The sequence below is a fragment of the Hippoglossus stenolepis genome, chromosome 9, assembly GCF_022539355.2.
Source record: "Hippoglossus stenolepis isolate QCI-W04-F060 chromosome 9, HSTE1.2, whole genome shotgun sequence".
Lineage (NCBI taxonomy): Eukaryota > Metazoa > Chordata > Actinopteri > Pleuronectiformes > Pleuronectidae > Hippoglossus > Hippoglossus stenolepis.
This window is the reverse complement of record NC_061491.1, coordinates 24187328-24212482: the sequence shown is the minus strand read 5'-3', so window position 1 is coordinate 24212482 and position 25155 is coordinate 24187328. Positions and strand designations below refer to the sequence as shown.

At 43.4% G+C, this 25155-nt stretch overlaps 1 protein-coding gene across 3 annotated transcripts; it reads right to left on the bottom strand.

Moving 5' to 3' along the window:
• Window positions 1–1967: 1967 nt before the first annotated feature.
• camsap1b (calmodulin regulated spectrin-associated protein 1b) lies at window positions 1968–24736 on the bottom strand. 3 transcript variants are annotated; one of them, XM_047341424.1, is made up of 19 exons: window positions 24127–24736; window positions 22494–22656; window positions 19415–19677; window positions 14711–14872; window positions 13889–13969; window positions 12511–12570; window positions 10673–10814; window positions 10159–10298; window positions 9959–10055; window positions 9317–9473; window positions 9014–9099; window positions 8824–8908; window positions 6280–8602; window positions 5927–6063; window positions 5619–5839; window positions 5013–5115; window positions 4777–4886; window positions 4550–4668; window positions 1968–4188 (listed from the first exon to the last, which is right to left on the bottom strand). In XM_047341424.1, the coding sequence occupies exons 2-19, from the start codon at window positions 22654–22656 to the stop codon at window positions 3892–3894; spliced, it is 4746 nt and encodes a 1581-aa protein (XP_047197380.1). In that variant the 5' UTR covers window positions 24127–24736; the 3' UTR covers window positions 1968–3891. The 3 variants fall into 3 exon arrangements, with proteins under 3 accessions (XP_047197380.1, XP_047197381.1, XP_047197382.1); XM_047341425.1 differs by having other exon boundaries at window positions 9350–9473; window positions 24127–24735; XM_047341426.1 differs by lacking the exon at window positions 12511–12570 and having other exon boundaries at window positions 24127–24733.
• Window positions 24737–25155: the final 419 nt, after the last annotated feature.

Here is a 25155-nt window from a genome sequence, read left to right as displayed (position 1 = left end):
ATGGAAGTTTTTCTCCAATCCTGCCCACAAACAAACAAACAAACAAACTTAACATGCTCAACTTTGTTTTAAACCATTCGGGCTTTACAGTAGGTCACAAATAAATGTACTGGGATCAGTTACACTTAACTTTATTTGTATAGCACTTATCTAAACAAGGTTACAAAGTGCTTTTTTACATTTAGTTCATCACACTAGAAAAGGATTAAAGTATTTTGGACCTCAGCTTTTAACTTCAAACCGAAGCAATTGCCTCATATCAAAATACAACATTCAGGTCAACACCAGCATCAGCTCGTCGGTCTTGACATAAAGAGATACAGATTTTTAATTTCCTGAGAAATTGAGAAAAATGTCAAAAAAGCCTTATTTCAAATATGTCTTGGATCTGCTACTTAAATCAAAATGTTGTGTTTTTAAAGGACACATGCTGCAGCCCTGACTCCCACTGAAGTGTCTACATTTTAAAATCCTGCTTTAAGGAAGGAAATCTAATCAAATCAAAATGGAATATTCAGTTAAAACACTGATATTTAAGTGTCTTTAAAAGTAAAGGACGTGTGAAGCCGAGTTCTCACGTGCAGGGACGCTCCTGCAGATCAACACTCGTCCTTCTGCGTCACAGGAGAAGCTGAGCTCCACGTTCACCAGCAACAGAACCAGAGCAGCAACAACTGAGGAGAAAGATCAGAATCACATCATATCTTCAACATTCCTCCAGAAGGTGAGGATGAAAGAAGAAACTCTCACCCGTCATGTTGATCCGTCTCCTCAGTGCAGGATCCAGGTCTGGGACTGACTCTGGGTTTCTGTCCGCTGGTCTTGTGATGACCTGAACTCACCAGGTGTGACAGAGAAACGCCGTTGCTATGGCAGATCACAGTTCGCCGTGGTTACGAGCACCGGCGTTGATGCGTTGAGAGAAGACGCTGTTCCAGTTGGTCGATGGAGTGAGAGTCGCCAGGAGACCACAGGACGGGTTCAGACATTTAACTTTATATATTTAACCTTTTGCTTTATGAAGATTCATACAACAAATAAGAAAAATAAACTTCCCGATAAAGTGATGTGTAAAATACTGAAATCAGTGTGGTGTTTATAAAACTAGCAAATAAAACGTGAGTTTCACAGAGGAAATAATGAAATCAAGTCACGACGAGAGAATAAGAGGGAGACGTGTGAATTTCCTGGAAAGTTTCCTCATAATTTCCTAAAGATATGTAATTAACCTGTTAGATACTGGGATAACTGTCACTTCTTCTCATCCAGATTTATTCACTTTTAAAACTATTCAGAATATTATGAGGGAGGAGGTGTGAGAGAGGAAATGTTTTAATGCCAAGAAAGAAAGGAAATGGAAACATACTTTTATCACGAGTTGATAATATTCTTGTGATGTATTAAGAGGAATTGTTGGGGGAAATAAATCTGATCATTCATGAACAAAGTCGAGAGAAATGTGTCCTCATCCTCTCAGGAGTCGTTTCACTGAACGGTGCAATAATCATCTTACAAACCTGTTCACAGTGAATATATCTGGTTTACATTGTCTGTAGTACTGCTACAAGTAAATATAGTTAATTATAGTTTAGCTAAAAGTACTTTTTAAGACTATAATGAATATTTATGAGTTAGAAGATAATATTTTAACATATTTAAGACTTTTTAAGGCCTAAAATACAGATGGTTGAATTTTAGACGTTTTAAGAAACAGCAGAAATGCTGATATTTTTCTTCTTTGCTTTAAGATTAACACAACTCAGTGAGAATAGTTTACTTATGGATGAAAAGAAAAGTTTCAGTGAAAGGATGGAAATAAAAACACTAGTAATATCGGTGAGCTGTTGTGTTAAATGCTAAAAATCCGTGTGGTGTCAAAAAACTAGCAGAGAAAAGAAAGAAGTGAGTTTCACAAATGAATAAAAAAAACAATCAAGCCATGAGGAAAGAACAAAAATGAAAAAGTGTGACTTTTAATCACTTGAAAATTTATTCCGTTTCAGTGCTTCCATTTCAAAATAAATAGATGGCATGGGACCAACGACAAAATAAACAGGGATGACAAAAATACACTGGTGTAACAAAAATGGTGACCAAATGCCAATACAATCTTTTAGTTAACATAAAAATACACTGACACACGATTAAAGATGTACGACCCGCCCTGCCCCCCCAAAACACCACAATGCAGCAGATGAGAAATCAAGTATTCTGTTGTTCTCGGAGACAGCAGTAGTATCATGTCAGCTTCACGTGTCAGGATTCAAATCATAGTGTTTGGTTTGGCGCGCACGGCGACAGCAGTGTTTTCAATTAGTTCCTCGTTTTTATGCCCATTTAAAACAAATATAAAGTAAAAATTCCCCCAAACGACAAACGGAAAAGTAAAGTGCGTGTGCGACACTTGTGGTTGTTTTTCTCGAGGCCAACGAACGGTTTTAATGCGAAGAAGCACTTTGATTGTGTTTAGAACGACAGAGGAAGAAGGAGGAGGAGAAGAGACGACGTGGCAGTGTTCGTCAAAACCTTGTCAGGAATGTTCTTTAATGTCGGCACAGAACTGAACCACAGTCGAACTGGTGACACGGCAGCAACACACACACGCTTCACAACGGGAGGGGGTGTGTGTGTTGCTGTCGTGGCGGGACAGGCAGACACGTGGGGGGAGGAGTGGGGGAGTTACACTGTATGAAAGTAGTGTTCGTGAGTGCACCTTTTTTTAAACAGGACAATCCAAGAGTGCCCGGTGGGGAGAAAACACGACTAAGGCCTAAACATCAGAGAATTTCCTGTTATGATGAAAAACGCATTAACATCACTTTAGAACCACATCGCTTCAAGAAGAATCCATAAAAATAACAAAAAAGAAACGCTCAAACAAAAACCAGACAAAGCAGAATTTGTGTAGCAGAGCCCATGATTCGCCCTCTTCTGACACCCTCGTGAAAAAAGGATGTTCCAAATAAAAAAGAAAAGGATTTAAAATGACCTGTTCCTTTTTTTTTTCTCTTCTTGCTATACACACACACACACACACACACACACCCAGTGCTACACGATCAGCGTCGAGTTTAAAAAGCGGTTGAATCAAAAGAGGCGATAGTACCACGATGCGTGAAAGGCCAACAGATGTCTGGGGGGGAGACCTGAGGGGAGCTCTCCCCCCCCCACCCCGTGACAAAAAGAAGAAGACAGTTCAGAGCAGCAGGTTGTTCGGAGATCCCTGGTGAGGCAAAAATCGGCAATGCCAGCCTGATTCGACGGTCCACGAGGGAAGAAAGTGTTTTTGACGGGACGACAGAGGGGTCGTCCCACAGACCTAAAGGGGTCGTAACAAAGGTCCCTTTGAGACAGAAGTCCCCCCCCTGATGTCCTCTCCTGGTGTCCGAAAGAGTCCAGAGGAGAGGTGCTTCCGGGGGGGGAAGGAAGGATTTTAGTGCTGCAGCTGAGCTCTCTCCGTCATGACAGTGCTGAACTAATAAATACTTCATGTAAAAAAAAAAAAATGAACATCCACCACACATGAGAGACAAAAGAGAAATATAATGCCACATGCTTGAGAGTTGTTGTTGTGGTCGTCGTAGAAAAAGAACGAAACCTGAACAGATCGCACTGAGATCACAGGCAGGAGAAGCAGATTCAGCCGGCATCATTCCTCTTTTTGTTGCAAGCACCAGTCCCTCAGACCACCTGTAACACACACACGCACACACACACACGAGCACGTATTCCCTTTCCCTTGTTCATGGCTGGGGCCTCTCCTGAGGAGGCCTGGAGGCCGAGCGTGGCGGCGAGCTTGGCTGTGAGCGCCGATGCAGTCAATTCAGGACACAAGTGAGATGAGGGAAATGATGATTTGTAAAGATAGAGGGTTCCGAGTCCAGCCTCCGGCTATTTTACACTTTTCTTTGGCACAGCACCCCTCTTGACGTGCCACAGGTGGTTGTGGATGGTCAGGGCGTCCACGCTCACCGACACAGTCTTGGCAGGAATGACGGTGAACTGCCTGCGGTCCGAGCTGTACTTGTACAGCTTGTCGATCATCTTCTTGCTGATGCTCTTGGGTCCGGTGCCGGTCAGCTTCTGGATCTCCTCGGTGTCGGGGAAGTACGAGTAGAGCGCTCGGAACTGACAGCCGCCGTCACGAAACAGGATCATCAGGTGGTTGGACTCGCACTTATCCAGCTCCTGGTAAACGAGGAGTTAGAAAACAGTTATTGTGACACAGAAATACAATTAAATAACAGGTTTACATTTTTATTAAATTTGAATGTTGTTTTATCCTGTGAATCCTTTGTGAAGATCAACACAACACAAATAAAGTTTATTAATATCAGACTGACGATTACTTTTTGTGATGGTCTAATCGATTTAAATGAGTTTCTCAGTGCAAAAAATTACACTGACCTTCTTGTTTTAAGATCATAAAGCTGCAGAGTTTATACGTTTTTGAAGATTCTCAAATTTTTTTGACGACACTGACTTTACATGAGCAGGTCAAATAAACAACTCTTTACATTTGATGAAGTAAACATAAGTGGGTCCGTACCTCTAGGATCTGGTTCTTCTGGGGCTCGTTGACTTTGCCGGCCAGGCAGCAGTGAGAGATGGCGTTGTGGATGATTGGCTTGTTCGACTTGGCGCTGGGCTCTTTGAACAGTTTGGGACCTGGAGGAGGAAGAGATAAAAATAATCAGATTAGTTTCCGTTTATAAATTAACTGCAACTTGACCCAACAGTCTATTTGTCGGGTAACTGCTGTACCAGTGCACTAACCAGTGTATTCAGCCATGGAAGCGATGGAAGAAGCAGTGGAGCCGTTGTCCCAGTCGCGTTCTGCAGTCCGACTGTTACGACTTCCTGGAAACGACTCCACAGAGTCACAGCTGAAATGAAAAGAACAATAACAATGACGTGTTGAGATGTATTGTAAACAGAAATTTTATTAAATACCAGAAATCTTAAAAGCAAACAATGCATAAATAAAAGATCCTCTGTGAGCAGCAGCTTACCGCTGAGAGCCAGCTCCTCCAGAGTTGACGCTGTCGGCCTCGTTGGTGGCGGCGGAGCCCAGAGACAGACTGGATCCTGATTGGGCAGAGCTCAGGTTGTCGGCTGTAACAAACAGAAGAAACAATTTAAAATATTTTTGTGTTTACTGTGTTTTTAGCAGTTGCTTCTAAATCTTCAACAATTATATTAAATATCTTGTAAATGCTTTAAATGAAAATATGGAAAAATTCTTTGCTAATTCTTGAAATAATCTAAACTAATCGGGATGATTTAAAACAGTGTTTGCATTGTTTAGTCAAAGTGTTGATTCCTGATCGATTTAACAACCACAGTGTGTCAGTTTATTATTTAATTTAATCTAAGTGTGGTAATTGTAATGTTATAACCGGGACAACAACCACTTTCACTATAAAACACATCAGAAAACCCTGAAAAACATCTTCAACAACTCTCCCTGTTACTTTTTATTTAAACCAATAGACAAATATCACTATCTAATGCAAAGAAGAACAGTAAAATAGAAAATCATTGCAGCCAAGTCGGTCAATGTGTCCCACAGAAAAATGGAGCTTCAGCTAAATGTCAAACTGATGATGACGTCTTACGTGTGGAAGAGCACTTGGAGACAGTGTCGCTGGAGGATTCCTCTCTGAGCACCGGCTTCTGTCTGTGTTTCTGCTTCTGCTTCGGTTTCGGTGTTTTGGGCTTCACAACTCCCTGCTCCTCAAAGATCTCCTGCTGCTTCCTCTGCAGATAGTCCTGCTTAATCAGCTCCCGCCTCGTCTTCTCCTCTTCTTTACGCAGGCGATCCTCCTCGGCCTTCCGTCTAGAGGAGAAATCAAACGCCTGCTTGTTAGCATCTTTTTGGTAGAACATTTGAATCCTGATGTAAATGTTGGTAAGAAGGAGTTACCTTGCTTCATCTCGTTTCAGCTCAGATTCAACTTCAAACTGTTGCTTACGTTGTCGAGCCTCCTCAGCTTTTTTCTGCTGCTTCAGCAAAAACGCTGCTCTTTTCTTCGCCAGCTCATCCTCGGCCTTCTGCTCGTCCTACAACACGAGACAAAGAACAATGTTTTATCATTTGAAAAGTAATGATCGATCTTTTATGTTGTTGTGAAGTTGTCAATAATTTTTTCCGAATAGTTTTTATTTTGTTTTGTTATATTTTCAGACCCTGGTAAACTGAAATGGAATCAGCCATGAAATAAACATAATTGAAATTAGGACTAAATCAATTACAAAAAAACTATAAACAAACATTACCTTGAAGAAGAAGCCCAGGCCTGACTTCTGCTCTCCATCCCCTCCTTCTGTTGTGTTATACTCAGCACCCTCCTCTTCCTCAGGATCCTTCAGCTCAGACAGATCGACCTCGATCAGGTGGGATCTGCTGCGCTGCAGCTCCTCTGATGGGATGTTCTCTTTCCCCGAACCGTCTGAAGAGTTGAGCTCAGGCTCCCTCAGGGTGCTGGACAGGCAGTCGTCAAAGGACACTTCTGAGGCCGTCACTGCCGTCAGGTCCAGCCTGGTCGGCAGACGCATGTTTGCCTCGTCATGAAGCCTGAAGTTGGCGCTCCGAATGTGGCCAGAGCCCGGCCTGTCGATTGTCTCTCCTGCTGTGGGGGTTCTGGTGTTGCCGGGCTGCTCGGCCCTGGGGGACCTGCCCCCGGCTAAATGCCTCATATGTGGTAAAGTCTCTGACCCACTCTTTGTGGGGGTGAGGGTCCTGGACACTTGCCGGACTTGCTCCTTGGCTATTTTTAGATCTGATGGTTTGGATCTGGAGCTCCGGCCTGAGCTCAGCTTGGGGGGTTTCCTGGTGGGGGCGGTGTTACTGCCAGAGCATTGCTCCACATAATGAAAGCTGGCCCCCGACTTAGGGTCACTGTTTTTGTCACTAGCCTGAGGAGGAGGCAGGGCTGCACCAGCAGGGGGCGACTGTACATTCTGTTTCATCAACATCTCCTGTTGTAGTGACATCTGCATCATCTGCTGCTGGATGCTGCCGATGGCGTCGTTCAGCAGCTCAATGGAGCGGCTGCACTCGTTTAGGTCCAACTCTTCCTCAAGATAGAAGCTGCCACTGCTTCCTTTCTTATCTGCTTCTAAGGCACCGGGCGGGGGGTTTCCCACCACCTCTTTGTCCCCCCTCAGGGCCTCTACACATAAGCCATCTTTATTTGATGGTCCTTTTTCTCCATTGAGCTCTTCTTTAGAGATGCCGGCCTTAAGCGGACTGGGTAAAGAGTCACTCTTGCCTCCACCTTTCTTAACGATGTGCAGGAAAGCTGCCTTTCCCAGCTTCTGCCTCTGCCTCGCCGACAGCACTTCCATCTTCTTCTTCTGGTGCTCAATGGCACGTCGCTTCTCCTCCAGCTGCATACGCAGATGGACAAGTTCAGAAGTCAGGACACCACCGCTACCATCCCCTGTACGAGAGTGTCCTCCCATGGGCGAGGAGGGGCTCTGGTCTCTTTTAAGCCTCCAGGAGGACGACAGGGGCCCGCTGCTCTCTGATCCATCTGGGGTGGTCCTTTGGGAGCTGGAGGCACTGGAGCGGAGGTCGTGGTTGCTGCCGAAGCGCTGCTGCTGAGCTTTGCGCTCTGCGAAGGAGGTCATACGCACACTGCCACTGGCCATGCTGCTGGCCATGCTGCTGGCCTGGGAGTTAGCGCTGAGACAGGGGCTGGAACGACCGCTGCCTCCGTTCATGTCTTTGTCATCATGCTCTTTCACATTCATATCCTCTTGCAGTTTGGCTGATTCTTCTTCTTCATCTTCCTCATTGAAGGCTTTCCTGGGCCAATTGGGGTCTTTAGTGGTACTCGCTTCATCCAAATCCTCTTCTTCCTCATTCTCATCCAGGTCTTCCAGCTCAGGATCCAGGCCTGGGCCACACTTTGGTTCTTCAGCGTCTGAATGCCGGTAGAAACCCCCAACTGGCTCTCTGGCCGAGGGGTCCACGCTGCTTGTGGCAGTGGGCCTTAAACCTGACTGACTCTGGCAAGGCTCCTCTGACAAGTATGCCTCCTCACCTGGAGGGGGAAGAGTTTGGTTTAGGGTGCAGGATGTTTTCCTACGAACTGCTGATGTAGATCCATCTCCTCTGTGTAAAGATCCCCGTCCTGAGGAGCGGGGCACCTCACCGCTCTCCTCCTCCTTGTTTAGGCATACAGACTTTTCTTTAGCCGTTTTGATAACGGCAGGCATCAGTGGTTCTAGGTAAAAGCTATCTGGTGCAGGTTTGGACTCAGTGGAAGGTTTAGACAACGCTGCGGCAGTCGCTTGTGTCCCGTCAGCCTGTTTGGGGATGGCGGGAGAATCAGTCCGTGCGACTGCCACAATAGTTTTGTCGTCATCTTCAATGTTAACTTTGGCCAGCAGGCCGTGGCCGTTGACTCTGCGCATTGCACCCTGCGAGGGCTGGTGGACAGAGGTCTGGTGTTTGGGTGTGACGTTGATGACGTTGGACGCCAGGCTGTCTTTACTTATGGAGCGAGCCAGACTCACGCTGTCTCCAGAGGCCATATCTGCATCACCGTCTGCGGCTGAATGCAACATGTAGGGACTCAGTGTGGACAGTGGTCTGCAGAGAGAGGGCATGGAAAAATAATAAAGTCAGTAGAACATAGACACTCATTTTCATGTATCTGACAATTTGATCAGGATTCTATCATTTTCCATTAATTACTTTTTGACATGTTTATATCGATAACTGCATATGTAAAATACAAGGTTTTTGGTCTGATCAGCACATTTCTTATGGATTTAAATATGCATTTGTGCCATTTTTCTGTTTTCCGTTACCTTTGCCTCTTTTCTGGCCATGCAGCAATAGAACCTCTGGGTTGTCCGTCCATCTGAGTCAGAGAATTTGAGCGGTTTCTCAGACCTAACAAAAAACACAATCATGTATAAAACAAGCTCTTCAATGCCACAAAAACATGACAATTTGAATATTAACCCTAATTAAAATTAGGAGGCTCCACCGTCTTACCTGCTCCATCCTCTCCCTGCTGCTTCTGCTGTCTCTGTCGCAGGGGCAGTAGTGGGTGGGAAGGACTGAAGGCTGGACCCCCTTTACTAAAAACCCAAAACAACAGAAATCAATAAAATGTGAGATTTGCCAAAACCATACAAAGATGGACCACGTGTCTCCACTATCCAGAAATGAAGCTAGAGCTTAAATGTGAAAATGATGGTCAGACACTGCATAACTTCCAATCCTTGTCGGGTTACTGTAACTGGTTAGCAGGATCATGACGGGGTGGAATGAGAAGCAAAGCGAGAGAAGACTTACAGGGGGTCAGAGTCTTCAGGGTGCAGGAAGTACCTGTTACAGACTTCAGGGCTGATCTGGTTATCAGCCACGCCAGGACTGGCCAGGAAGCTGCGCTTGGTGGCGTTGGAAATGGGCACTGATGGACGGGCACTCTTGGGCTGAGCTATGGCTCGAGCTGAGGAAAGAGAGACAATGATGTTGATCATTGAAAACAGTTAGTGAGTGAAGTTCGCTGTCGCAAGAAAAGTGCAACACGGGGTGATTTATTTCCAAATTATGACCCAAATAAAAGTTAAAACACAAAACATATTTTAAATGCAATCTTCTATAAACAGGGCTGCAACAAACGATTAATGTCATTATCAATTAATCAGAAAAATATTCCTTGGTTAACTGATTAATCGTTCTAAATTCTTATTCTTAAATTTTAGAGAAGCTGGAATAACAGAATGTTTGGTTTTGTTGCTTGAAAACTGACAAATGATTATGAAAGTAATTGGAAAAAAAACAGTAAGAGGTTTAAACTTTAAGAATGCTAAACCCCAGTCTTGCTTTCATTACTTTGACTGTTTAGCAGCTTTTTAAAGGTTACACAGGTTAGTCTGTCACCCATGTGACATTTTCCTCTGGTATGTGTAGAAGTCACACTGTGATGCTCACCGTCTTTAAACTCTTGGAGATCTCTGGGCTGGACAAACTCTGGTTTGACAGTTTCAAACCACCAGTAGAGCTCAGCGATGAACACCATCACATTGTGCTGCATGGAGAGCACAAGAAAAGACTTGAACACTGACTCTTGACTTTTATTAGCTGGTTCATTTTTTATGTAAATGTTCATGAAAACACTTCATGTCGGTTACCTTCAGCACGGGGGGCGAGTAGAGCATGTCCTCCGTTGTCAGATAGAAACTTTTATTCAGATACTCGTTGGCGAACTCTCTGAGCAGCTGGATGTTGTACAGGCTATCAGCGATGGAGGGCACTTCCTTCAGGCAAACGTCTGATCAGACAAGGCAGAGAGCAGGTCAGATTAGGACACGGCTCACTGACCTGACGGCTATAAATGTCACACGGTGACATCGGGCCAACAGGCCGTGTGAAGTTACCAGAGCAGTATCACACATGGACAGAGAGGCTGGATATTACATTCAACGTCAGCAAAGAAAGATTGATCATCTTTAGATGCTTCAACAGCAACTGATAATTAATGTGATGTAGCTGTTGATGAAAGGTGTGTGTGTGTGTGTGTGTGTGTGTGTGTGTGTGTGTGTGTGTGTGTGTGTGTGTGTGTGTGTGTGTGTGTGTGTGTGTGTGTGTGTGTGTGTGTGTGTGTGTGTGTGTGTGTGTGTGTGTGTGTGTGTGAACGCAGCATACCATCCAGCTTCATGAGGTCCGGGCAGTAGTAGTGAACCACAGTGAGCAGTGCAGCTCCGTCACAAACATCCCTCATCAGTTCCTCCAGGAGAGGGAAGAAGGCCTGCTGTCGGCCTGAAGCATGCTCCCGGCGATACCGCACCTAACCACCAGGGGGAGGGCATGACAGTTTATTAAGAGGAAGAAAAATCACAGCAGCAACACACCCCACCATGGTATGACAGGTCATGCTTTAGCCAAATACTGTAATTATCAGTTCAAGGTTCTCCTCGGGAATTTCAAAGTAAAAGATATTCGAAACTCCTCCTGAACTGATCCAACAGCAGGTGTGATGTAATAAAGAAAAAGGTCAAGTGGCACCGTGGTCGACCAGTTCAAGGGAGAACCCCGAGGACCAGTGAGAGGATGGAGGTGAAGGTGTTCGAGCAGTGACAGGAACAACACAGTCGATGGTCGGCCTTCAGACGGCTTCCACAAGAAGGCAGCCAGGTGGAGCCCAGGCAGCGTGTAGCAGCTGACTGGGACGGAAACTGGGGTAATCGCTGGCCCACTTATGGGAAATGAGTGTGTGGTTGTGACAGAAACTCATTCACAGCAGATGTATTTTGGACACAAGCTCTGTGCAGCATTTAAGGTTACTCTACTTGTTTCCCACCATTGATTAATCAAATTGAGCATTAGAAGAACAAATTTGTTAAACACAACAGACTCAAATAACAACGATTAAACATTGTTATACACCAACACCCGATTGAGTAACTACTTACAAACCTACATATGATTTGGAGCAACAGAAATATAGGTCGTGCAGGATGCCAGAGTCTGTACTGACTGGTACAACTGCTTCTGAAGCCAATGACTTACAAATATTCACCTTATACTGGGAACACCGCTCCCTATGTCATGACTTATCAATCTGTAGTTATCTTTATGACTAAAATGGATCAAAGTTTTTAGGAAATGCAGATAGGAGTAGACCATAGATTGTATATAAAGATGGACGACACATCTACACATCTTCCTACTATCCAGAAACGAAGCCAAAATATCCCAGATGAAAACCCTAACTTAAACTAATTAACACTTAACATCAGCGTGATAAGAACTATCTAAAATGACAGAAACCATCTATGAGAAACTTTTAAATTTGACTCATGTCCCATCCACTAGCGTTAAGGTGGCAGGGTTTATGACCAATACTGCAGCCAAACACCAGGGGGCAATCGAGACAATTTGGCTTCACTTTTGGAGATGTCATGCATCTTCATATACAGTCTATAGATTCGCATTGCATTATTAAATATGTGCAAGATCAATGAATCACATCACATCTTAATCAAGAGCTCAATGTGCAACTATTGGCCACTTTATTAGGTACACCTGTAAAATCCCAAACAATCCAATTCAACAGTTGAGCAATAAATTCCACCTTTACAGAGATAATTGTGTTTAATTTGGATTGAGAGGTATTAACTTTACCTACTAACTGTTGTAGTTTATTTTTGTAAAAGGTAGAACACGTGGCAAAGTTGTTGTACTGGACTGCATCAGATTGTCTTTGTGTACCTTGTAATGTGGCAAATAAAGCCAGTGCTAAATAGTCACTATTTAAAACAGACTATGTACAACACAAATACTCGAACAGCAAGAAATAGAAGGATCTAAAAACATCACATTATTCAATGTTTACTTCAGTAAAGGCTATTCTACAGAACTACACCAACTGAAGAGATGCAGGTGTGGTCACAAGTCACAGGTGAAACTAACTAACCCAACCAGAGGCTCTATTACAACACAACTGAGGGGAATCCCCTCCTGACTGAAAGGAAACACCGTACCGCTTCAGTGAGCTCCTTTGGCTCCAGCATGCAGTGGGCCGGCTTGTGCACGACATCAGGCTAACACACAAACACATGAATATACACGGAACAGAGATAGTCAAGAGGAGACAGTGGGCACATTGGAGACAGTTTGTGAGAGCGGAACAGGGAGACTGGAGGAGAAGTGACAAAGGAGATCAGTGGGAGGAGGTGGCCGGGGATGGGACTGCAAAGCAAAGGAGCAGTGTAGGCTTGGATTTGCTCTTATTCTCACTGGGAAAGAGAATAACCCCCACACACACACACACAAACATCATTACTTTTATCTTTGTGAGGACATAACGTATTCCCAAGCTTCCTTACCCTAAACTTAATTCTATCCCTTAACCTAAAACTACATCTTAACCCTCAAAGGTTAATTAAAATGATTCTTAAGATGTCGTCATGAAACTGAGAAAGAAATGAAATTAAGGCTTGATTTTTACAGTTTAACCATAAACTAACACGAAATAAAAGAAGAAAACAAATAATTCTAACGTATAGCTATATAAACATTTATTCTGTTAAATAAAAGTTTACTCATTGATGTATATTGGCAAAAAAACAAACGCCTGTCTGATAAAGGCTCCTATCAGTCAACAGATATATTGATTGGACTCGAGTGCGGACTGGTCAAAATATCCTCACTTTGCTAAAAATGTCCTCATCCCAATAGTCCAAAAACTCACATCTGTCCTAAAAATAAATAGCTTAACAAGTATTCACACACATAGCAAATCCACATGGCCTAGTTGAGCTTGAAATGAGATAGCACAGCCAAAAATAATGTGTTTTGAACACTTGACACAAGGTCAGAACAGCCTTACACGTGTGTGACATATTTATCACAAGGAGAAAATAAAGAAAAATAGCCGTCAGCTTTCTCCCCCTTGCAGACACGCCGGCTACAAGCAGCACAGATTGAGCTTGAATGAGCCGTGTTGGACTTTGTGTGCACATCAGCTCAACTGTGCGTGCAAGGGGGAGAGAGGGGAGATAATGGGGTTATGGGAAGGGGGTGGGGGACTGGCATCCAACTTACAGGGACTAGCTTCCAATACCATTTGGAGGGAGACTATCCAGTTTGCAGGGATAAAAGAGGGGAGGGGGGTACATATGAGGAACAGGAGCAGAGAGATTAACAGGTCAGAGGCCACAGACAATAAGGATTGGATGTGGTTCCGGTTAAAACAGAGAAAAGGAGGCAGGGTCAGAACATTTCTTCTGAAAAGTAAAAATCAAGCTGTTTTCTTGAAGCACGTTACTTAAAAGAGGTTTCTCCGGCAGACATCCACCTGGATAAAGACTTAGCGAGGAAAAAGTTTCTAAAAAAGGAGGGTTAGGGGTTTTATTTTACCTTTTGGTGGCTGGGGGACTCCAAAGGGTGATGCTTGACTTTGTGTTCCCTTTCCGATATTTCTCTCATCTTCATGTTGACCTGCAGAGGAAGTCCAGTACATTCACATGTGATGAAGTAACACGTTTACACAGGGAAACCAGGTTACGCAGATAACCAAACACATTTACATGTTCAGCAGTAACGTGGTTATTATAAATCTGTTCACAAATATCCAGCGGCTCGGGTATCAGATTTCACTGCTGCACTCAGATTAATACACAAGACACAATTCTTTCATGTTTTTTTACATAGTTTTCTCCATTCGAAGTTTAATACTTTGATTTATTTACAGATTGATTTTGGCTCCTGAGTTAAGATTGTGGTTTTAAACTCTTTTTTTATAAGCAGAGAATGTAAAATCAATTTATCAACATATTAACAAGGATAAATGTCGCCACATGGGATTTTAAAACGTGAAATGGACACTTTCCTTTTCCCAGACAATGGTGTGGAACATTATGATGATTCATGGAAACATTGCGTCATGGTTTTCCCTGCCTCGGGCCGTTAACCCTTTGAAATACGACTGCAACATGAGACTGAGCCTCTTGTGTGTGCCTTGCTATCTGCTGGCGAGTCTCTGCTCACCAGTGACAAACAGGCCTCAAGAACACAAGTGAACCACTGTCACTAATGGTGTTAATAGGAAAAAGATTATTCATCCAACATGGTGCTAAGGGATAAATGAGAAGGAGAACTATGATCACGACCAGTGAGATATTAGAGAGTAAAAAGTCAGTGAAAGATGTATGAGATGCCGTTTTGTCCATGTGTCCTAACCTTGTTGATCCAGAAGACCATAGTGTCCTCCAGGTCAAAGGGCAGCTCCTTGGAGGCACTGAAGGTGGAGAAGCGCTTGACGGAAGCCACCACTTTCTCGATGCTAATCATCTCCACTGTGTAGGCCATCATCAGGGCATCGATCATGGGCATGTGAGCACTCTGAGGGAGAGAGAAAGAGAGGATAATTCCATTTCATTAGATTACAATGAAGTTACCTCCAGTTTTACGCAAAATTACAACGCAGTCTAATGCAGATTTACAAACACAACATATCAGTGAGGTCATTAGACAAGGTAAAATAATTTAAGGGCATTTTTTGTGTTTTCCCTTTATTGAGCGGTTCCACGTATAAATCAGTATAACCAGTCGAAACCAATAAACAGAACTTAACCAGAGTAATTTCAGTCTTCCAGCTTTGAATCTTGTTATAAAAACAGGAAACGTTAGTAACCAGTGGATACTGGGACTTCACAGCCACTATGGGGTGTGGATAAATGGATGAGATTAATGGATAATGGTATTATCCAATTCAGAACTCCAGGGGGACATTCTGAGGTCCCTAAACAATTGTGGAGCTTTAAATAACCAACATGGCTTAATCAAAGTGAAAATCTTCTCTTTCGCACAATGGGTGTCCGATCCGGTCTCTACATCCTAATATAATCAAGAGGCCCAGCAGGGGCCTTACTGCGAGGGCCTTACCAGGTGCCAACCAGTTCAAATATTGATCCCTTGATAGCCCCAGTGGGAATTTACACAGACAAAATACTAATAGATCTTCTTTCTCCGCTGGCAAAGCCTAATTTTGGTATATAAATCTAAATCTTGTGTAAAAGTCTGTTACTAAGGATTTTAGTCCACAGCCCATTACAGAACAAATATTTACAGTGCATGCCATTGTTTCAGTCAGTGCTTTGTATGTCAGGCTGAGAGTATAATCCAATTGGTGATGGAAGTGCTTAGAGATTACGATGGTTAACGTAACAAATGAGCTTTCTCCACAGCACAAGTTCCATGGACACAGAGAACAACAGGGAAAATCTACTTCCAGACCAACCTCGACTATAATGTAGAAGACAGGGGACAGTTAATACATGACAAATGATGAAGACTGTGTGTAAGGGAGGCTAAAGGCTGCTCTGTTGCTTTCTGCTGGGTCATTTCATTCAATTGCCCAGTAGCTACTGTTCAACTGGCCTGTTTTCAAAAGGCAAATTAAGCATTAAAGCCATGTCAGATAAGTATCTGTTCCATCAGTTATGATGAACTCTCCAACTTAAAAGTTAATCTTTGAACACACTGGCGCTGCTTATCCTAAAAGGTAAAAAAACCTGTTTGTTAAGACAATCAAGATGTGAGTGACAAGCTAAATGATTTCTAATCACTGACAATACAGCATAGCATACATAGCATTTCCATTTTCTCTTCTCTAGTGGGGGTGTGGGTAAAACATGCATCCTCATCTGACTGTTGTTTCTGATGTTACATTCACAGATCTCAGAAACTGGCGAGTACAGTTTTATCAGAACCATCGGAAGCAGTAACATTCAAATTAATTTGGCAGAATTCAGCAAAAAAAAAAATGAAACGACTCAGCATAAAAACAAAAAAGATGAACCGCATTTAACACCCAAGCATTAACAAGTGTTTCTTAATAAATACACAAAAGAGCAAATCTGACAGATGTGCTGTTCATATCTTTTGTTCTCGCTCTGCCCTTCATGTGTGCAGTGAAACCCCCCATGGGGAGCAGAGGGCTGCTGTGGCCCCGAGCTGTGGTTGTGCACGCTGACGAGACGGGCAACATGCATGCACACACACATTAATACACAAAAGTGGATTCAAGAGTACGGCTTGCTGTTGCTCCAACAAAAGTGATGCTACATTCAAACATTTTCCTAGGACAAACAGTAAAAAAAAAAAGCCCTCTGATCAGATCAGCACCAACATTTTATGGGTGCAGTCAAGTTTCATGGAAATCCATTCAGTCTTTTTTGCATAGTGAACATCAGTCACTGCTGGTAGTCATGACTGATAAGACACAATCAGGAAGCGGACGTGGGTGTCAGCAGCACAGTTTCTGCCCCTCCAGACTAAAATGCAACAACCCAAGAGTTTTCAAACTAAAACAGGGCTAGCACCTCAAAATCTCAATTTTAGACGTAGCCTCAAACAAGATGCAGGGGAACAGTCTGCAGGTACGGGATCTCTCTCATTCGCTCTCACTCACACTCCCTCTAGGAATACGCAGGTTGCTATGGAAACCTCGTGTCAAGTCAGCACACTGGGAGGGGGGGGTTTCCAACAGTCTATTAGAGATAAGCTGTGTCCTGCTCAGGATTTTCCATCCCCTCACCAGGCTTTGTGTCTGGATGCTTACACACGGGCCTGCGTGGATTATTTTGTCAGGCCGCTCGCAGAAAAACGCAGACAGCACATCCCAGACTAGGCAGCCTGCAGAGGGGCACCCAGGCAGGTTTCCATGGTAACAAAGGGGTAAGAAGATGGCCGAGATCAAGCGAGCTGGTTGGTGTTCTTTGTATCCTGCTTTGAAGTGCTCTTGTTGAAATTGCGAGACATCAGATCTCATTGCCACTGTGACTTGGTGCTGTTGTTTCAGGTGATGACCGACACACACTGAGGACATTAAACCAGTTTACGAGCTGATCTGTGAAAATATTACGATGATGGCGGCTACAGAAAGGCTCAGGAGAGACAAACCAACAGTTTTCCTTCATAAAAACATATGACCTCTCTGTACATAGATTTATATTTTCTCCTAGATCATCTAATAAAACAAGAATGGAGCACAGTTGTGTGAAAAGCATTTAAATTGAGCCCTGGAGGATTTTCAAATTTTCACGTGCCAAGATGCAGTAAATGCTCTTAACAGATTGGGAAAAAATGCAGAAAAATATCACAGACAATGAAACCCATTCTTAGAAGTATTAACGAAAGAGTAACCCTCTTATGGTCCTGATTACAGTTCCTGTTCTGAGAGGGAACAAGCCTCGTTTTTTAATGAGGATTTGTAGATTTTGTTCTCCTGAGCTAGATAGAAAGTGATATTTCTGACAAAGCAATAGAGTCAGAAGCAGTTAGTTCAATATGAAAAACAGCAGCTTAATAAACCAATGTATTCTAATTAAAATAAGGTATTTTTGAACATGAGGTAATCACAATAATTCAGCTGTATGTTATGGGCAGAATTGACGTCAATAAGAAAGAGGTAGATCTACTTTTATATACAGTTTGCAGGTTTTATGTCTGTAGAGTAAATGTCTTTGTGGTTTTGACTCTGATAAAACACTGAGTCAACTTGGCTTTTTAAAATCACACTGCAGATGAGCTCATGACAAAAACTATCATTATCTGCAGCCCTAAATAAAAGGTAATTATCAGTGATTAAGGATTGTGCTCCACCCAAACTTTGTGCTAAATGCAAAAACCCTGCTGCATCAGTGAGACGCTTTGTTTAAATTTAAACTGTTCACTCAAAGCAGAGTATCAAGGAGTAAATATAAGGTGCAAAATACTGCCATGGCATAATAACCCTTTACATATTCGAATCTCAGCAATTCTATCAGGATATCCTCCTTCAAATAATTTGACTGAAAATGATAAGGGTGCATCCAAATCTGCATCCACACACTGTTCCTCTACTTCAAACAGCAAAGCAGGTCTGACACTTATACACAGCGTATAATGTGAAACAATTGCAAATAGAGTTTTAAAGAAGTGTGTCAAATGCCTGTGGTTGATTCTGATTGTACAGCTGAGTGAATATAAAACCACTGACTACTTTCACAGAGTTCACTGTGGTAAGAAAATACAGCAGAAACAGGAAGTGGTTGGGATTATAGAGGAGATGCAGAGGTGTTGTAGCGACTGGCCCTGGTTTCTGTCTTCTCTGGTGTCAGTGCAACAAGTTATTTTTAGTGAAAGCTGCTGGAACATCCTGGTCTGTCTGGTGCTAAAAGCTGTGTGATGAACAGTAAGTATATAAACTAAGGATGTACATTTTTATGTTATATCATGGACAACTGACGCATTAGAAAGTCAAATTGAACATGTTTAAAGAGGGGGTTCATTTTCACATACGTGCAAACAGCAGCATTAATGGTAGAATTCACTCAGTTACTCCAGAGGCCCAGTGAACTGTTAAAAAACATCAATGCTTCCAAGTTTTGTTTAGCATCTTAGACAAGCAGACGTTAGCATAATTTTTCACTTAAGCAGTTCGTGTCCCTGCGACCGTGATGGACACGCACTTAACTTTGATGCACATGAGTAAACTGTGTACACGTTCAGTGAGCAACCACAATAATCAACCCTCATTAACAGGCCAGGCGTACACAGTCGTCAGCAGACAGCCTTTCTACAGTTTTTTTTATTCAGAAATCACAACGTGTCCACATGCTGTGTGGTGAGTCTGGTGCCGAGTCTGTTGTGAGACCCACAGCAGAGAATACCTGCTCAAATGGTAGAGTATTTTGTTTTTACAGATTAACGGATGGCATTCTTATTGTCAGTTAACGGTTTAACGGTTAATATACGTAGCATAAGGACATAATCTTCACCCAGAGCAGAAGCTAGAATTTATGATCAATTAGTGTTCACTGAGAATGAAGTTTATGATTTACTGCTCAGGCATTGATGAGGACATCTGCTTGTTTGTTTTTTTCCAGTGCACCTACTCACCATTTTGATGGGCACACAGGCCAGGTCTCCATCTGTGACGGGCGTATCGTCACTCTCCACGACGTAAATCCCCTTTCTGGACAGGGCCTGGATGACGGACAGGTGGGACTGAAGAGACACTGCCTGCTCCGTCTTGAGGATGAGGGTGCAGACGCGGCAGTAGAGCTCACAGGACAGCAGTAGGCGGATGACAGGCGGCTTAATGTGTTCCTGGTCATATTGATCTGTGTAGAATGGGTCCCTTAAGTCCTCTGGAATATGGTCTGCAATGGAGAGAATGGTGTTAGGAACGCGTTCCTAATGTAGTACATGCAATTTAGACAAGACAAATGGGATAGCTTGTGAGACAACAGTATAGTAAGATATTATATGATGAAGCAGGAAATGAAGGTAAACACCCTTTAACACCCCGCATCTATCAAACTCCTACAATGTCAACAGACTACAGGAATGTAACAAAGCAACGTGCTTTCTGTCTTCTATTTGCTCTATGCCTGCGTCAGTTTGCTTTGGGCAAACATGGCCATTTGTAGGTGTAAGTCACAGCTTGTTGCTTCAGGAGTACATTAGGAAACAGAGCCTTACTAAGCCAAGTCTGCAGTGAAAGCAAGCTTCTCAGGTGACATGGTGGGTTTGGCTCGGGTTAGTTTAACAATACTGAAGTCACAAGAACTAAAAAAGAAACTATGACCTAAACAAGAGATTCTGTTGCTTAAGATGTGAAGTCATTCTCAAAACCAGCCATGTAAGGGCATGAGATGAAGCCGCACTGGACTCGAGGCACGCACACAACAAAAATGTACAAGTTGAAACAGCACAGAACCTGTCCAAAAATCCCACTGATAGAATTAAGCCAGTTCTGAACTCAGCCTTAGCTCCAGCAACACAGTGTAAGCTCTGTGTGTGTGTATGTGATGTGTTCTTAGCGTCTGCTCTGACTGACGGGATCAAGGGAGCCACTCGTCAGCAAACTCCTGCTCACAAAAACAGGAAGGCAGCTACTCCCAGCAAGATTTGTGGATGAGAATGGACCAAACACAAAAGCTGAACTGCACAAGTGGTGTTTTTGTGGCCTTTATGAATTCTATTGAGTCAATTTACTATGTGGTGATGTTACAGTTTGTATAAATCCGTGGTTTTATGAAGCCGTGCTACCAATGTTGCTTTTGACCATCATATTTTTTAATCAATAAATACGACAGAATGCGACCGTGTACTCCCTCCGCCAGCACTGGCAGAAATATGTGCTCTTTAAATAAAGACTGATCTAATTATCTCTCTATCTATAAACTCTACGTGCACTACAACAACACAAGCCTCACAGACATGTTGCCTGCAACCATACACACGTTGCAACTAAGGATGCTGTCATACGACGTAATTAACTCATTAGGCATAACACAGAGGGGTGTGGGTCATTCCTGGAGAGCTGCGTCTGAGTCTACGGTCTGAGTATATTAACATATTAGAACAGTGGGACTATTTGTGTATGAAAACAAAAGGGGTCTGGCTGGGGCGAGTCTTCACGTTTGACTTCATTCCACAGACACTGATTTCGTCTGGCAGCTGCCCCCCCCACCCTCGTGCCACATCCTCCATGGGGTGGAGGATGGGGTCTGGCAACAAGAACCAGGATGTGCTACAGCAACGATCAGCCAACCGTGATCAGCACCACAACATCATCAGCACAAACCGGGGAGAGCGCAGGTCAACGACCAGCGGATGTGCCTGCAACCATGACAGGCGCTCACTAACTGGTGATGCGTCTGGCTGTCTGTCCCTGAGGCTGGCAGCAGCTGTGACACATGTGAAGGGCAGCAGGAGTGGAGAGCATGTACACCATCCTAAACCTGCTGGTTCAAAGACTTAACAAGGTAATGAGCAATCACCAGATGCACCTGCATCCCTGACAACCCCCCACATCACTTGACTGCTGCAATTATCTATAATGGAACTACGTCACTGTCTGTGTCTGTCAGTCGTTGCACAAGCAAAGTCAACACCTGTGCAGAATTAGCATCACAACAGAAACCATATGAGCCATGGGGTGAAAATCAAATGGGCCTAATACATTCAGTTCCCATGAGAGGAAGATAATGTTGCTGCCCTCTGGGCCAACAACGCTTTGCAGCTTCTGTAACTCAACATAATCTCCACCTAAATTCATGGACATCACTGATCCTGCAACATTTTCAAGCACTGACGCTTTGACTCTTGCTGAAGAGTGAAGATGTTTTCTGAGGCCATGTCTGAGTCCAGAGGTTGACATTTATAATGTGGGTGAAGGTTCTCAAAGACAAGTAATACCAACATCATCACACTTAAAACAATTAGGGTTTTTTGACATCCAGTGCTGCATGAGTGTGTGTGCGCCCAGTGGAGTATGGAGCTTTTTAGGGTGCTAGTCATACAGCCACAACAAAACACACCCATAAAAGTCAACTCATTTCAAATCCTCATTGAAATGTATTCAATAATCACCAGTTGCATCCAAAGACAAGACAGTGAAATCTGCCTTAGAGGCCCCGTTGCTAATGCTTATATCATCTTAACATGGAGTGTGAGTGACTGGCAGTGCAGAACAGTATTTTCCATGCTCCGAGAACAGTCTAACAAATATAGCCTAATACCTCAGTGTCTGTCACTCTGCCTGATTTGGGTTCAATCTCACCGGCCACTCTGTGAGAATGGAAGGATGTTGTGAGTCAGCGAGGGAGGATTCTGTTGCCAAGTGTCATGAGGGAATTAGTGTTGGCTTGAGTGCACACATGCACAAATATTTCTTTCTCTTGGGCTCTTGCTGTCAATGTTTCAGCACAGAAGCAGCACACAATCTGCTGACCATCACTATGTTGAGAGGAGTAAACCCACTGTTGCAACAACATCTTCTGAATCTCTAAAATAAATGAGCATATGAGGAAAATATGCTCTGAATTTCAGGGTAGTAACTTTTATTATGTCCATAGGAATAGATATACAGATCTTTTTCTGTACAAGTCATAAAGATGACTGTAAATCTAAAAACTACACCATGCGTCTTAGCATTTGTAAAGGTTAAACATAAATTTACATTACTTACCAATGCCATAGGCTTTTGCAAATAGCCACCGGAGGTTGGCAGCTATTTTTGCTCTGGCGGAGTCGTACATTTCCAGTGGTGTAACATCCATTGTGCCTTCTGCCACAGTCAGATCCACTTTCCTCCTGGTACTGTCCCCACCAGCACAATAATCAACATCCATCTTAAAAGAAAGAAGAAAAAATAAATCAAACACTATGTTACAGTCACATTACAGTTACACTGCAAAGCCAAATAACAGCTAATCATAATATGACAGGTGTCAAAGTCCCTTGGCGTGGCTTGGGAGCGGCTGGATGTTCCATTAGAGTAATAATTGAATTAATAATTAAATCAAATCTCATCTCATCTGGTGTTTGTTGATTATTGAGGAAATGATTCCTCTTTACATTGGTTAATGAGGACGAGCATTTGGTGGGTGAGACACAAGTACTAAAGTAGCACCCTGACAGGCAGGATCACAGTCATTATGGCAAACACTTCAGTGACAGGGAGAGTATAGTCGCACAAAACACAAGGGTGAAATGTTCCAGTCAAGCGAATCATGTACTGTGGTGGTCGACAAGTAGAGAACAAACTATTTGTGTTGTGCTTGAACCACTCACAGAAAGCACATTGTGACTACAAACAAAAGTCTGGGGAAACTTACTGGTTGCTGATAACTATGAACACCTCCTGATAGACAATCTCTATGAAACTGTGATAGTGGTGTTCCAGTTCTGACTCACAACTACAGACGGTTGAATTTGTCATCAGGGCCGACAAACTCATCTTGTGACTGCCGGTCACTTCCAGGTAGATCGGAGGGGAAAGTGAGCTTTTGGTATTAAAGCCCTCAAACTATGTAACACTCACAGTTCCTCTCTAGCTTCTTTTAAATCCTCTCTCAAACCCTTTGCTTATTCAAATGTGGTGGAAATGTTAGATTTTTTACGTTTTGTTTTGATCATTTTTACTGCTTCCTCTCTAATGTGGCCAATTAACTTCCAGTCAACCTTAATTGTATTGGTTTCACTTCTTGCGGTCAAGTTTGTTATTCCTTAAATAAGTCAATCTAAATTTTACACTCAAGTGCCCTGTGTGTGCTGAATGTTTTGATTGAGTTGGACCATAACTGTGTAGTGCAAGTTGTATTTGTATTACTCCAGACACCTTGAAACTGCAGTATCTGAGGTGGACCACTGGCTTTGTTTGGTGCGTATGAATGATACTAACACGTCCAAGTCATAATCAATAACGAAACCCACAACGCAAACATGCTACCACACTAGGGTGTGTGTGTGTGTGTGAGGCGTGTTACTCATAGTTTACCTGAAAAGTTAGCATGTGTTGTGTTACCTGTAGCATTACCTCAACGCTACCTTGAGCCCGTGTGTTGCCTTCGACGGCCCGATGCTAGCTTGTCGGACTAGGTAGAGAAAAGGGCTAATTTAACAGATTAGCTCTAAACTCAGTTGCTGTTGTTGTTGTTGTGGTGACCGGGTTGACACACATTTGCTTAACGGTGATGTGAGCTCAAGTGGCCGGGCATGCAAATGTGAAGCACCGAGCTAACTGGCTAGCTAACCGTTAGCTCGGTTCATCGTCCCCCCACCCTCCTGTGGAAGATGTTAGCTAACAGGCGAGACTTTACCTCGAAGGGTGCGGCGTCGTTTCCCGTGTCCCCCTTCAGCTCAGTCGGGGTGAACCACTAACCAAGGACCCGCCTCGCTGAACAGAAGAGACGCAGCAGCGGCGGTGGCAGCAGCGACGCATCGTAGCGAGCTAACGGGGCTAACGGGGAGTCTGAGCGGTCTCCACCCAGCGACGAGACCCCGATCCGCGGCCTGCGTGGCGACCGCTCCACGGCGACACCTCCGCGGGCAGGGAGGAGAGCGGGAGATGGGGGGGCTTTCCAGCGGCGGTCAGCGGCTCCTCTGGGTCCGAAGGGGAATGAAAAGCCTCATGTTAGTGGGACAGACGCGCGCGGGGACCAGGGAGGCGGCGCTGGGTTCGCGCTCTGCTCGCAATTATCATCCGCCAGGGCAGCGACTGCGCATGCGTGATGAGCTTCCAGACCATTACGAGTAGGACTGGTCCGAACTGTCAATAATAAACCAGTAAGTGTCATTGTTAGAGATAAAGCGCAGATTATTATTATTTTACACGTTTGATTTTTGTTTGAGTAGTTGATTAAAGAGCAGGAAAACCGAATTATTATTCTTTCTGCTCCTTTTCGTTCAAGATTTGAGATTTGGTGTTTGCATTGAAATCCTTTTGTTTGGTCGATGAAAGAAATAAACTTATAAATTAATAAACACGTTTCTAATCATTTAGGATAACATATCGAAAACAAATGCACAAACACAAACTATCTTATCATATATCATGAACTAAGGTCCTGAGGAAACAGTATATGAAGAGTTTTTAATAATAAACCAGCTGTAACTCTATTATTTTCAAAGATAAAGCACAGATTATAATTCTTTTTTACATTTGTGATTTTTGTTTAACAAGTTGATTAAAGAGTTGTCCGTGTGACTTTGACCAATGAGTCCATCTAGTGGTAAAATGTGGTACAACATTTCAGTGTTTGAGTCTGTCTGTCCTTCTCTTAGGCTGAATGAGAGACATTTGTTGATTTGTTTGTCATTGGAATATAAATAAATAAATAAAAATGTAG